Source organism: Dipodomys merriami, unplaced genomic scaffold (assembly GCF_024711535.1).
Source record: "Dipodomys merriami isolate MVZ:Mamm:240054 unplaced genomic scaffold, mDipMer1.0.p SCAF_11, whole genome shotgun sequence".
Classification (NCBI taxonomy): domain Eukaryota; kingdom Metazoa; phylum Chordata; class Mammalia; order Rodentia; family Heteromyidae; genus Dipodomys; species Dipodomys merriami.
In genome coordinates, this window is record NW_027202382.1 from 4,395,926 (window position 1) to 4,409,922 (window position 13,997).

General features: G+C 38.8%; 1 protein-coding gene across 1 annotated transcript in view; it reads left to right on the top strand.

Moving 5' to 3' along the window:
- The window catches only part of Focad (focadhesin), a 279,696-nt gene that overhangs the window by 44,076 nt on the left and 221,623 nt on the right, over window positions 1-13,997 (top strand). The window contains exon 5 of the mRNA XM_070007985.1: window positions 10,629-10,733. Coding sequence (XP_069864086.1) covers window positions 10,629-10,733 — 105 coding nt within the window. The remainder of the gene's footprint in view (window positions 1-10,628; window positions 10,734-13,997) is intronic.

Below are 13,997 nucleotides of genomic sequence, written 5' to 3' on the forward strand. Positions count from 1 at the left end.
ACCTAGGGATGACTCCCTTTTGGGATGCTTATGCCATGCTCTTCAAACAAAATACTTTTTAAAAATTTTATCCCTTATCAGATATGAGTAGTTATTTGAGCTTCATGTTTGAAATGTTTTGAAAGTCAAAACCTAAACATTATTTGCCTCCTATTCCAAAGGAGGCTGAGCTTAGATGAGCAATGCTTAGTGTTATAGGCAAGTAAACCCCAAAAAGAAGAAACCTGAACTATATTACTCATATGCACAATAGTGATCATATAATATCTACCTAATGAAAAGCAATTGCATAAGTGGTTTTTGGGCATTTTTTTCTGTCAATTTATATAGTTTTTGGAATCTTCAATATAATTTTTGATTCATACTCTTGTATGATCTGAGTCCTGGCTTTTATGCCCAATGAAATTTCAGGTTCCTTTTGTATTTTCTGTTGCTACTGCAATTGTGGTTCACTTTTGCAGTCTCTTGCACTCTCTTATAGTGTTCTTGAGTAAATTTAGCTTTTCTTGGCATACATTCAAGGACTTGCTCTAGCTGACCTTTATTGAAGGGCCATCAGCAGCAGGTTTTGAGTATGTAAAACCTTTTGCCACGGGTATAAAAAAATATTTTAACTAGTGAGTTTGTAAAGGGTGATTTTGCATGTTTTCAAATAAGGGTGGTCCTGTATAGCCAAGAATAGGATATGTTGGCCTCAAAAATAAATTGTTTAGAAGCTGTATGTTTCATTCTAGTCTGTTATTACAGATTGATCTCCTCTGCTTTTTTAGTCATAGGGCACCACCTGTTTCTGAGTTATCATCCCTTATGTAGAAGAGTCTGCCAGATAGAAATTGGAATTTCTTAGCCTCCACCACAGATTTAGGAGTTGTATCAGCTGTGTAAATCAGTTTCTTAGGTCTACTATAACAAACAATCATAAACTCCTATAACAAATAACTATAAAACAACAGAAGTGTATTCTTCCACAATTCTGGAGGACAGAAGATTACAACCAGTTATCAGGGTTAGTTCATTTTGGAAGCTCTGGAAAAATGGGTTCTATGCCATTGTTCTAGCTTCTAATGGTTAGAAGCTCTTGGCTGTGGTGCAGAACTCAAGTTTCTGCTTCTATATTTTCATAGCATCTCTAAAATTTTTTTTATTATTATTTATTGCAACTATTCTTACATTACATAATGTATTATATCTAAATCTCTCTAGGAGTTAATTTATAGGTTGATTGATTTAGCTACATGACTGGTAGTCTTCAACACAGCTGTTAAATTTCAATATAACACTTGAATTTTTCTCTTATTCTGTCAGCAAGTTTTAATGCTGTAACCATATGGGTTAAGTATTAGTCCATGTATCAGTGTTATAAGTGTTCAATAAACACAAATTAGCAAACAAAATTTTATCAAAAAAGCTGATTCCAACAAGGCTATTTCATTAATATATTATATAAATTTTACTTTTCCAGTATTTCCAGCTTCTTTATTAGATGAATGTGTAATTCCTGAAGTTATTAGCCTTTTATAAATACAACCAGTGGTACTATTTATATTAATTTAATAAGAAAGCAAATAATGAATTTTGGTATTAATAAGGGGATCAGATATTCTAATTTCAGTTTGTATGTGTAAAACCTTGTAATTATAGGACTAGAGATTACCTTCAGACGTTCCTGCTGGAGTGGAGCCACAATTGTACCTTAGCCATATGCATTTATATTGAGTCATCTATTAATTAAACACATTTATTGAGTGCATTTATTATCTCCATATTCCTGGTTTGGTGCTGTGATGTCACAGTGGGTGAAGCAGACATAATTGATACACTCCTGTGCTTTTGCTTTAGAGGGCAGATTGCCATGCTTACATAATCCTACATTTGAACTTGTAGTCCTGTAAACTACACATGTGAAACTTAATCAGTCACAATATACTTACTGCTGGGAGAATATTAAGTCTTGACTGTGATTCTTGAAGGCTAGGGAATTCTTACCTGAGGAAGCAACACTGAGGATGAGATTAAGGAATAAATGGAAGTTATCTAGGCAAATGGGGGAGGGGTAGAACTTTCCAGTAATAGGAAACAGCATTAACCAGATCTGTTATGGGAGGAAAGATGGCTGCTAGGAGGGCTGAATGAACGCTCAAAGCAAGAGGAAAATGGTTTCAGATGAGACTGGACAAGGTCCTGCTGGGTGATCTGGAGAATTTGGTTTATTATGGGTGCAGAAAGAATCTACTGAAGTGAGAATTGTTTTTTTATTTTTGAGACATGAACTCCAACAAACAAAAAGAGGTCTCACTCTGTAGCCCAGGTTGAACTCTGACTGGTGGATCTTCCTGCTTCTTTGGAGTCTGGGATTACAGGCATGCGCCACCATGCCCAATTACTTAAGTGTTTTATTTTATTTTTTAATGAGTACATTTCTTTTTTTTTTTTTGGGTCTGGTCATGGGGCCTGAACTCTGGGCCTGGGCACTGTCTGTCCCTCAGTTCTTCAGCTCAAGGCTAGTGCTCTACGACTTGAGCCACAGCGCCACTTCCGGCTTTTTGCTTTTTGCTTATGTGGTGCTGAGGAATCGAACCCAGGGCCTCAGGCATGCAAGGCAAGCAGTCTACCACTGAGCCATCTTCCCAGCCCAAGTGTTTTATATAGTAAGTAGATATCAGTGGTCCAAACTTACCAGTATGGCTGCAAAATGAAGATAAAATTGGGTTGGAGAGAGGCTCAAATTATAGTGCAAAACCCTGAGTTCAAACTGTAATATTACCATTAATAGAAGATAAATGGCCTGGTGCCAGTGGCTCATACCTGTAATCCTAGCTACTCAGGAGACTTGAGATCTGAGCATCATGGTTCAAAGCCAGCTTGGGCAGGAGAGTCTGTGAGATTCTTATCTCCAATTAACCACTAGAAAACCTAAAATGGTACTGAGTTTCAAAGTGGTAAAGTGCTAGCCTTGAGGAAAAAAAAAAGAAAATAAAACTGGAAGTGTGGGGCTGGGAAGGTGGCTCAGTGGTAGAGTGCTTGCCTAGCATGCATGAGGCCCTGGGTTCGATTCCTCAGCACCACATAAAAGAAAATAAAAGCTGGAAGTGGCGCTGTGGCTCAAGTGGTAGAGCGCTAGCCTTGAGCTGAAGAGCTGAGGGACAGAGCCCAGGCCCAGAATTCAGGCCCCATGACCGAACCACCCCCCCCAAAAAAAAATGAAAAATAAAAACTGGAAGTGTTGGTTTTGAGTAGGCAGAGATAAGTAGATACAGGAAGATAGTGTTGTAAGGTAAATCATCCCAGAAGCCACATTTAAAAAATATAGAATATTGGAATCTTTATTATACAGTTAACAGGCTGCAGGCCTCCAGTTATTACAAAGGCCTGCAGCATGAATACACATAACACAGTAGGAAACATGCTAAAGAGGAATAACAAGAACAATACCAACAAACCAATTCAGCTCCAATGGAGAGCTGAATTGGGACTCCATGATGACTGGAGATGAGCCAGGAGACAGGACAAAGGACACAATCACGGAGACACATGTGGCATTGGAGTCCTGTGGCTAGGCTGGTCTGGGCCTAAATAGGTTGGAGCAGGGGCAGATCCTCAGGAAATTCCCAATCCCAGGCACTAGACTGACAGATTCAGTAACCTATCAGCCAAGTGCCTGCCCCTGCCTCCAGGGGTCAAGGCATGCCCATTACCTGGGAGGCAGGTGATTGGGGGGGGAGGGGGGAGTGGTTTCCTTCCCCCAGCATGAAGACAAGATGCCAGACCTATAATCCACCATGTGGCCAATATGGCGCTGGCCAGACCTGGCCTCCTTACTTCAATAGTTTAGGTGGCTGTGGCTGTTTTTCACTTGAGAGATAATGGTTGTTTCAACTAGAGATGGAAGAAATAGATTTATGAAGTATTTAGGGATGAAGTGTTTGTGGTGGTTTGAATATGATGTCTGAAAAGGGTAGAGCAAAGATGACATCTTGATTACTAGTTTGATTTTTCTCACATGTAGAAAGGGAACATTGGAAGACCAGGTGTGTGGGGAGAGCATGAGTTCAATTTTGGACATGTTGACTATGAGATGGAGATGTAATTCGGGTGCTGAAGTGGCAATAGCTTGTAGGCTCCTGGAAATGCCTTTTTTGTTAATATCTTCTGAACTCATTATACTCTGAATAAGTTAGGCATAATATCTAATCAGTTCCTTTTGCCCTGATTAGAGCCTTTGCTTTGATTTGTTAATTAACTGTCTGCATACTTGCATACCACAGACTCTATCTAGTAGCTTGTCTGTCTGAAGGTTAATGCCAGTTCCTAAAAGTATTTATCAGAAGCCTACTTTCTCAAATTCAATAACTTTTTTTGTGTTTGTGCCTCTGTTAAACTATGGTGAAGGTCTGTAAGGTCATGCTGTAAGGTCTGCACAGGGACACCTCCCTACTTCTTGGCTAAGTTTCCACCCAGTATCTGTTACCTAGGTAACTGGCACACCAGGAAGCAGTCACCTTCCCCTCCTGCTAGGTCACAGCCTGGGCCACCTCCGGTCACATGCCTCCCATCTGACTTTCTGAGGGTCCCAGACTCTGAGGTTACATCCGGGATCCAGTGTGGCCACACTTTTCCCCCACCTGGACACACCTCTTCTTGTCCCTGGCCTAGATAAGTCCTGCAGCAGGGGTGGGTCACCTCTTTCCTTTTTCAGCCATGCCTCTCCACCTTACACATTGAGGGCAGCAGTTTGGTAAATTAACTTCTTCTCAAACCTGAATACTGCATTGTGTTCTCTTCATCGGCTACCTAATGAAACCTACCTCCTTAGTATACCTTACACATGCTAGGCAAGCATTTTACCACTGAACTATATCCTCAGTCTTTTTCTCTAACTGATTTAAGTCTATATACTTTTGGAAAATACAAAAAAAAATGACACTGGTCGAATTAGTAAGTGGTAAAACATTTTTCTTTTTTTTTTTTATGCTGGTAATGGGGCTTGAGCTTTTGCTCAAGGCTGGCACTCTACCACTTGAGCCAACAGCTTCACTTCTGGCTTTTGGCTGGTTAATTGGAGACCAGAATCTTGTGGACTAGCTTTGAACTGTGGTTCTCAGAGCTTAGCCTTCTGAGTAGCTAGAATTACAGGTGTAAGCCACTAACACTTGACTTAAAATTTGTTCTTAAAAATTGTACTTTTTTTTGAATTGCTTTTTAATTGGTTTCTGATGAAAAATATGAAATAGCAGGACTGAAAAGCTTTAGCAGTATTAGAGGTATGAGAGTTCTTCCAAGTCTTAATTTCTTCTAGGGATATAGAGAAAGCTAGGTATAGGAAATCAGATCCTTGTACATGGAATTGGGAACCAAGTAACTCATGTAATGTATATTAAATAGGTAGGTTTCATTAGGTAGCCGATGAAGAAAACACCATGGGTATTCAGGCTGGAAAAGAAGTTTATTTACCAAACTGCTGCCCCGTCTGTGCATGGTGGAGAGGCATGGCTGAAAAAGGAAAGGGTGACCCACCCCTGCTCCAGGACTTATCTAGGCCAGGGACAGAAGAGGTATGGCCAGGTGAGGGAACGGTGTGGCCACATGATCCAGATGTGACCTAGCAGAAGGGGGAGGTGACTGCTTCTAGGTGTGCCAGTTACTGGGTGGAAATTTAGCCAAGGGGTAGGGAGGTGACTGTACTGGGCCTGCAAATCCCAGGGCAGACCTTACACTCCAGTGAAATTAGGGTATCATTTCTAAATCTATAAAAGAAAGCGTTTATATGCTCATTCACTTCAAATGATTAAAAATGGTTCTAAATTTATAATGTAGACATTTTTCAAAGTCACTATTTGACAATGTGTTTGCATATTTATTAGCATCTTCAGTGTATTCTATAAGGCAGACATGCCATACTCTAACCATTTCTTATTGTCATGTACTTTTATTTTAATTTTTAAAGATAATGAATTTGTGACAATACTTTTTTTGAGTATATGTAAAGTTATGACTGTAGGATGGGTTTCTTGACAGAATTTATGAAACAGGATATATTAATTAACATTTTTGTAGGTATTGTGAAATTTACTCCATAAGGTTGAGTCAATGTGTTCCCAACACAGAAATGCTTATTTACTCATTTCCCCAACAACACTGGATATTATGGACCTTAGTTTTCACGGTTTATATTTATTTTTTCTGCTTATTTGTCTTTTTCTTTTTATGGTGCTGGTCTTGGGGCTTGAACTCAGTTCAAGTGCTGTCCCTGAGTTTTTTTGCTCAAAGCCAGTGAGTGATCTACCACCAGAACCATATCTTCACTTCTGGCTTTTTTTGGCAGTTAATTGGAGATGAGTCTTTTGTACTTCCTTGCCTTGGCACTGTGATTATCTCAGCCTCCTGCATCGTTAAAACCAAAGGTGTGAGCTTACCAGTATCTGGTTTCTGCAAATAAGCAGAAGACCAGTATGTTCTTATCTCTGACAGGGTTGGAACTCAACCTCTGTGTGTGTGTGTGTGTGTGTGTGTGTGTGTGTGTGTGTGTGTGTGTGTGTGTGTGTGTGTGTGTGTGTGTGTGTTTCTGCAAATAAGCAGAAGACCACTATATGGTGTGTGTGTGTGTGTGTGTGTGTGTGTGTGTGTGTGTGTGTGTGTTTCTGCAAATAAGCAGAAGACCACTATGTTCTTATCTCTGACAGGGTTGGAACTCAACCTCTGTGTGTGTGTGTGTGTGTGTGTGTGTGTGTGTGTGTGTGTGTGTTTCTGCAAATAAGCAGAAGACCACTATGTTCTTATCTCTGACAGGGTTGGAACTCAACCTGTGTGTGTGTGTATGTGTGTGTGTGTGTGTGTGTGTGTGTGTGTGTGTTTCTGCAAATAAGCAGAAGACCACTATGTTCTTATCTCTGACAGGGTTGGAACTCAACCTCTGTGTATGTGTGTGTGTGTGTGTGTGTGTGTGTGTGTGTGTGTGTGTTTCTGCAAATAAGCAGAAGACCACTATGTTCTTATCTCTGACAGGGTTGGAACTCAACCTCTGTGTATGTGTGTGTGTGTGTGTGTGTGTGTGTGTGTGTGTGTGTGTGTGGTGTGTGTACTAAAGCTTAAACTTGAGCTTGAGTTTGTACTTGAACTTGAGTTTAGACCCTGCACACTCACTTGGCTTTTTCACTCAAGGCTTATACTCTGTCACTTAAGTCATATTTCTATCTCCAGCCTTTTTCTAGTTAACTGGAGATAAGAATCTCAAAAACTTTTCTGCCCAGGGTAACATTGAACCACAGTTCTCAGATCTCAACCTCTTCAGTAGATAGGATTACAGGCATGAGCTACCAGCACCTAACTTAACTAGAGAATTTTGTAGGAAAATATTTCAGAGTATATGTCTAAGAATCTTGTGTTCTTATACTCAAATTCTTTTCTTTTCTTTTCCTTTTCTCTTCTTTGTTTATCGTTATTATAAAGGTGTTGTACAGAGGGGTTACAGTTACATAAGTCAGATAATGAGTGCATTTCTTTTTGTGCAGTGTGACTCTTCCCTCATTTTTCTTCCAGTTTTTCCCTCCTGCCCCTTCCAAGTTGAATAGTTCATTTTTCTTTTTTCTTTTTTTTAAAGAGGTTTAGAGTTACTGTACATGTAAATTTTTTCCTCATAGTTTTATATACATTGTTTCATTCTATTTTGGAGAAGAGAATTCTGATAGCAGCTAGTAGTGGTATACATCTGTAGTCCCATCTTCTTGGGTGGATGAGACAAGATGATCCCTTGAGCCCAGATCAAGACCAGTCTGGGCTATATAGTGAGACCTTGTCTAAGGAAAAGAAAAACACCTGAATGTCTAAAATATGTATCATTTAAACTGGTCTTTAGACCTGGGAAGTAGCCTTATGAGGTGGGGCCTGAACTTCTTCCACAAATGCACTAATTTTAGCTTAAATAAGATTTTAGAGCTCATTTCTAGTTGCATACACATTAAAGGCTAGAAAAGGAGGCTTTTGAACAAACTTCAATAAACCCCTTCTAAGATTCATTTCAGCTAAATACTTATTCTCAGAGCCACTAACTCATGCAGTGATGATAACAGTTTATATGGTAAATATAGTTTCAGGTCTGAGATTTCATAATCTCATTTAACATCTAGATACAGTCCCAAGTCAGAGCCACAGAAGTTTGTATTATCCTAAAGAACCAACTTTGAAAAGACAACTCTAGTGAGTTAGCTTTTGAGAATTCACATATATGAAGGAGACAGATTCATTCTATTGTGGTTCTGAGGGAAACTGAAGCCTGCCCTTTGTGACTGAGGCTAGGGATTCACACTCAGGAACAGATTCTTAATAAACTGGTGATAGTTGTAATTTCTGTATTGAAGTATCTCTAGGTCTTTGTAAAGGAAAGTGAGAAGGCTTCCTTATAGTCTAGGATTCGCAGCTACAGAAAGGCCCAGATTTCATGAAAGTAATAAGTTGTGAAGACCTGAAAAGGAGTTTCTCCCCTGGTGTCCTCTCCCCCCCCCCCCCCCCCCAAAAAAAAAATTTGTGGCTTTTGAGAAAGATTTCTTCCTAAGCCTTGGTGTCAGAGGAGACTTAATGTTAGTAGTAAAGGTTCTGAGAAGAATATTAGCAACTCCAAAGGAAGAAGAAAAGGCAGTATTTCTGTTACTCAAAGTGATGGGATTCACGGAAATGCCAAGTAGGTAGGCGATTACAGTTCATTTTAGTTTTTTTTAGAAATTCTTTAAAAATTTTAATTGTGTTGTTGTGGGATTAACTAGCCTTCTTGTTAAGTATTTAATTGACCTAACACTATTGTAGAGGATATGACAAAGCTAATTTTAACACCAGCATGACAGAGAATCTGTACAGGAAATGTCCTCTGCTTAATAGAGGACCCACATAGGAAAGAAAGAAACCATAGGCACATGATCCCTTTCACAAAGCATTTGCCTAGGAATCTACACTGTGTAGATAAGAGGAACCACAGAAAAAAGAAAAGTATCATTGTCAAGACTGTGACAAATGCTAAATGCTTCCACAGGTAGTGAAACTGTAACACTCCTTGAAAAATCTACTCAGAAACAAAGCCACTGAGTATCTACAACAGTGCTGTGTAGTAGAAATAAAACATGAGCCACAAAAGCAAACCACAATTTTCTTGTGGTCACATTACAAAAGTAAAAAGAAACACATGATGTTATTATTGTTATTATTATTATTATTATTATTATTACTTTTTGTCGGTTGTGGGGCTTGAACCTTGGGCTTGGATGCTATCCCTCAGCTCTTCAGCTCAAGGCGAGCTCTCTACCACTTGAGCCACAGTACCACTTCCGATTTTCTAGTGGTTTTTATTGGAGATAGGAGTCTCACGGACTTTCCTGCCTGGGCTGGCTTTGAACCTCGATCCTCAGATCTCAACCTCCTGAGTAGCCAGGATTACAGGCATGAGCCACTGGTTCCTGGCTCACATGATGTTAATTTTAATAATGCATTTCATGTCATCCAATAAACCAAAATGTTATTTCAGCATGTAATCAGCATAAACTTATACATTATATTTAAATTACTTTTTATGGTTTAAGTCTTTTAAATTCAGAATGACTTTGACATTTAATAACACATCTCAATTTGGACTAAACACAATACTAGTGTTCAATAGCCACATGTGGCTATTTGGGTACTGGATGGGGCATTGTAGGTCTATGGTATGATCAAACCTTCTGCAGGTAAGGAATTAAATGCCCTTAAAAATACCTTGAGTGACATCGAATACCTCAAATGATATTTAAGCCCAAGTCTTGTTCTAACTTTAAAGTTAACAATGATTTGTGAACTACTTTGTTCTGAATAATAGATGACATAGTAACACATGTTAAGCTCTTAGAAGAATTGATTAGTTTAGAATTGATGTTCAGTAAATAGTAATAACCATGATTAAATAATAGTTACTTTTCTTTATTTTTATTCTAAGTATTTTATTTTATTCTAAGTATTTTTATTTCTAAGATTTCTTTTAGTTTCCAAGGGAGATTTGTACTGTAAAAGGGCATGCTATTTTTCTTTTAGATGTGTTCTCCTCCTACCTCTTACAGAAAATACGGAAAACATTTAGAGTGTCATTCCTCTTTTTATTAATTCTCTTTTAATGGGGGTTATTTATTTTGATTGGTCCCTTGGCCCACACTTTTGAGTGGTCTATCCATTTCATATGTTTGGCTATTTTTCATGGTCTGCTAACATTTATAAATGAAAGACTTGACCATTCATTATGGATAACTGATGTGGTTACATTTTGAATTTATGTGGGCTAATGTTTGTTTTTTTCTTGATTCATTTTTTCCCCAAGAGTGTATAGGAAGATGATTGATAGTTGAGTGGTTTGATTCTTCAGCAACTTTTTTACTTCTTTAGATGGGTCCTAGCTATGCTGCAGAATGTGCTGGATGTCTGTGGGTGGCTACTGTTCAATGTGGGTGGCAAAATGTTCCATTATTTAAAATGATAGACATAGCTTAGTGGTAGAGCCCTTGCTAGTATGCTTGCAGCTCTGCCTAGATCCTCAGCACCATAAGAAAAAAGAGGAGGCAGGCAGGATTAAATATTTGCTTAATACTCCTAATGTTTTTACATGTTATATTTTCTTACAGGAATACACATGGCTTGATAAATGCTCTTATGAAATTATTACGAATGCAGGCTCTACAGAGAGATCCAAATGGGGAGAAGAATATTCAGGGCATATATACTATTAGGTAAGTGCTTTCTATTGTCTTTCTAAACAAAAGTGAATTGTTAGCTGTGTTATGAACAAAGACAAGATAATCCATTAAGAATTAGTTGTTAAATTCAACAGGGTATGTATGTGCGCAGTAGTTCTTCACTTCTTAAAAAGTTAGTGTTTTAAAGACTTAAAAGAATGAAAGAGCTGACAACCTGTGGAATGTCACCAATGTGAATTTCAGGGTTGCTTCCTTGGAAGTAATTATGTTGCCAAAGTGTCAAGTCATTCATTTTGCTTTAGAATATGTAACGGTCTTCCTAATACTGTGAACATTGAAGAGTTCATTGAGCAAAAGTACTTAAATCATGGGGATTTGGGTTTGGTAGGTAAGCTTCCTTTTTATAAAAAGTATCTGAAGTCGGGTGCTGGTGGCTTATGCCTATAATCTGAGGATCGTGGTTCAAAGCTAGCCTGGGCAGGAAAGACTGTGAGACTCTTATCTCCAATTAACTACCAGAAAACCAGAAGTGGTGCTGTGGCTCAACTGATAGAGCGCCAGCCTTCAGCTGAAGAACTCAGGGACAGTTTCTAGGCCCAGAGTTCAAGCCCCATGACCGACAAAAAAAAAAGTAACTGGACACTGTTGTTGAGTGTTATTACCCAGGTCAAGCTAAGTAGTTAGGAGTGCTATTTCTTTGTCATCTATACAATATGTTAAAATATAATTGTTACAAAAAAATTACAGCAGCCACATAGTAAAATGTATTAGATTTTGTGAGGTAGTTAGTTGTCTAAGGTCTTTGTCCCTTGAGACAATGAATTTATCTATTGCATGTAAATTTCCAGAAAGCTGTTTCTTTTAAAACAGGGCCTCTCATCAGAGGACCCAGAATATGCATGGAACCAATTCTGTTGTCCTAGGAACTTGACAATAACTTGATACACATGGAATGTGCTTGCTTTAAAGAATGAGACCATGGCTTACATGATCTGTGGTGTTCCAGCAGGATAAAACAGGTACTTGTGAGCCATTACCAGTATGATTTTACTGGGGCTATAATTTGAGACCACAGCTGTCTAAAGCTGTAGGAAATTCTCCAAAGTGGGTCTAGCTGTTACATATGTTTACTTATGTTCTCTGTTTTATATAAGTAAACATATTTCAAGCATCACTATGATGTAGTCTATAATTTTAGCGCTAGTTATGATCTTTCCTAATTATTAACTAATTAATCAATTTATTGTGGGTTGTGGGGCTTGAACTTTGGGCTTGTGTGCTATCTCTCAGCTCTGTAGCTCAAGGCTAGCTAGCTCTCTACCACTTGAGCCATAGTGCCACTTTCCATTTACTGTGTTTAATTGGAGATGAGTCTCACTGACTTTCCTGCCAAGGCTGGCTTTGAACTGTGATCCTCAGATCTCAGTGTCCTGGGTAGCTAGGATTATAGGCGTGAGCCACCAGAGCCCAGTTCTCTTTTATTTTATTTTTTTATGACTACATCACTGAAAGATTCTTAAACCATTTTGTTTCACAAGGTCAGATTCACATTTTATATATTTTTTAGCACGATTTGTGAATATTTTCAAATATACAGAGAAATGGAAAGAATGTGGTTCAATGAAATTTGCTGATTTAAAAGTAAAGGAAGCAAAAGTAAATTTATTTATTTGGAAATATAGAAACATGAAATATGTAGTGAAAAGCCTTCCAAATTGATAAATAGGTTTTTCTTCCTCTGTTCCTTCTTATCTCTACTCACTTTCTTCCTTCCTTTCTTCCCCTTCTTTTCTTCCCTTTTCTTCCTCTTCCTTTCCTTCTCTCCCTCCCTCCCTCCCTCCCTCCCTCCCTCCCTCCCTCTCTTCCTCCCTCCCTTCCTCCCTTCCTTCCTTCCTTCCTTCCTTCCTTCCTTCCTTCCTTCCTTCCTTCCTTCCTTCCTTCCTTCCTTCCTTCCTTCCTTCCTTCCTTCCTTCCTTCCTTTTACAGGTCAGTAGTTTCAGTACATTCAGAGTTATATAGCTATCACCATAATGTGTTTTAGAACATTTTTGTCATCTTCAGAAGAAGTTCCTCATCCCTTAGCTGTTAGTATTTCCCTCCCACCTAGTGAAGTTTAAACCTTTGGTTCTGAATACTGACTTTTCATTAGAACCACTTGAGCATGCTGAAAGAAAGAAAGAAAGAAAGAAAGAAAGAAAGAAAGAAAGAAAGAAAGAAAGAAAGAAAGAAAGAAAGAAAGAAAGGAAAGAAAGAAAGAAAGAAAGAAAGAAAGAAAGAAAGAAAGAAAGAAAGAAAAAGAAATATGGGAGCAATTCAGTGTTGTAGGCCAATTGAGCCAGAATTTTTTTTTTTTTTTTTTTGCTGGTCATGGGGCCTGAACTCTGGGTCTGGGCGCTGTCCCTCAGCTCTTCAGTTCAAGGCTAGCGCTCTATCACTGGAGCCACAGCGCCATGTCCGGCTTTTTCTGTTTATGTTGTGCTGAGGAATCGAACCCATGGCCTCATGCTTGCAAGGCATGCATTCTACCGCTGAGCTACCTTCCCAGCCCCGAGCCAGAATTTTTGCTGTGAGCCCTAGCAGGTTTTTGTTTTTTATTTTATTAAATGGATCTAGGGTAGTTCTGAGTACAAGACAACAGTTAGTTGCTGTCTATAATGTGCCTGTTGGTCAACTGAATTGTTGAATTGGAAATTTTCTCTCCTCTGGTCTAGGCTAGTCACAAGAGGCCTTTATTACAAGTTGGGTGATGCTCATGTTGATACTGCTGTTGCTTCACCAAATCATAAGTAGCAGAGCCTGGTATAGTGTCAGCAGCACCTCAGCTGGTTATGACAGTATCATCTGGCAGTCTGTCACAGACTGCTTCAATCACAGCCTGTGTTTTAAAAAGGTTTCTAAGTGAATTCAGAAGCTCTAGAAGTACAAACTTAGATTGTGATCTAAATTGCATCTTTTTTGGGGGGCGGGGTACTGTACTGGGAATTGAACTTGGGGCCTATGTATTCTAGGTAAGTGCTGTATAACTTGAGCTATTGCTCCAACCCTTGAAAGGAACTTTTGTGTCAAGCAGGGAAGTTAGAGTTACTCTCATTTTCATACTGTCTTCACTGTGTATACTTGATGAAGCTTTACTCATTGATAATATTCTGTCAGTTGCCCTGTTTATAATTCATTTGTTGTTGTAGTTGTTTCTTGTAGTTACAGTCTTATTTTCAAAGGCAATAGGTGCAAGGCATGGTTAAGGAGCCTAATATGAGGAGCCAAAAGGAATTGGATACATAAGGTTTGTCTTTTACT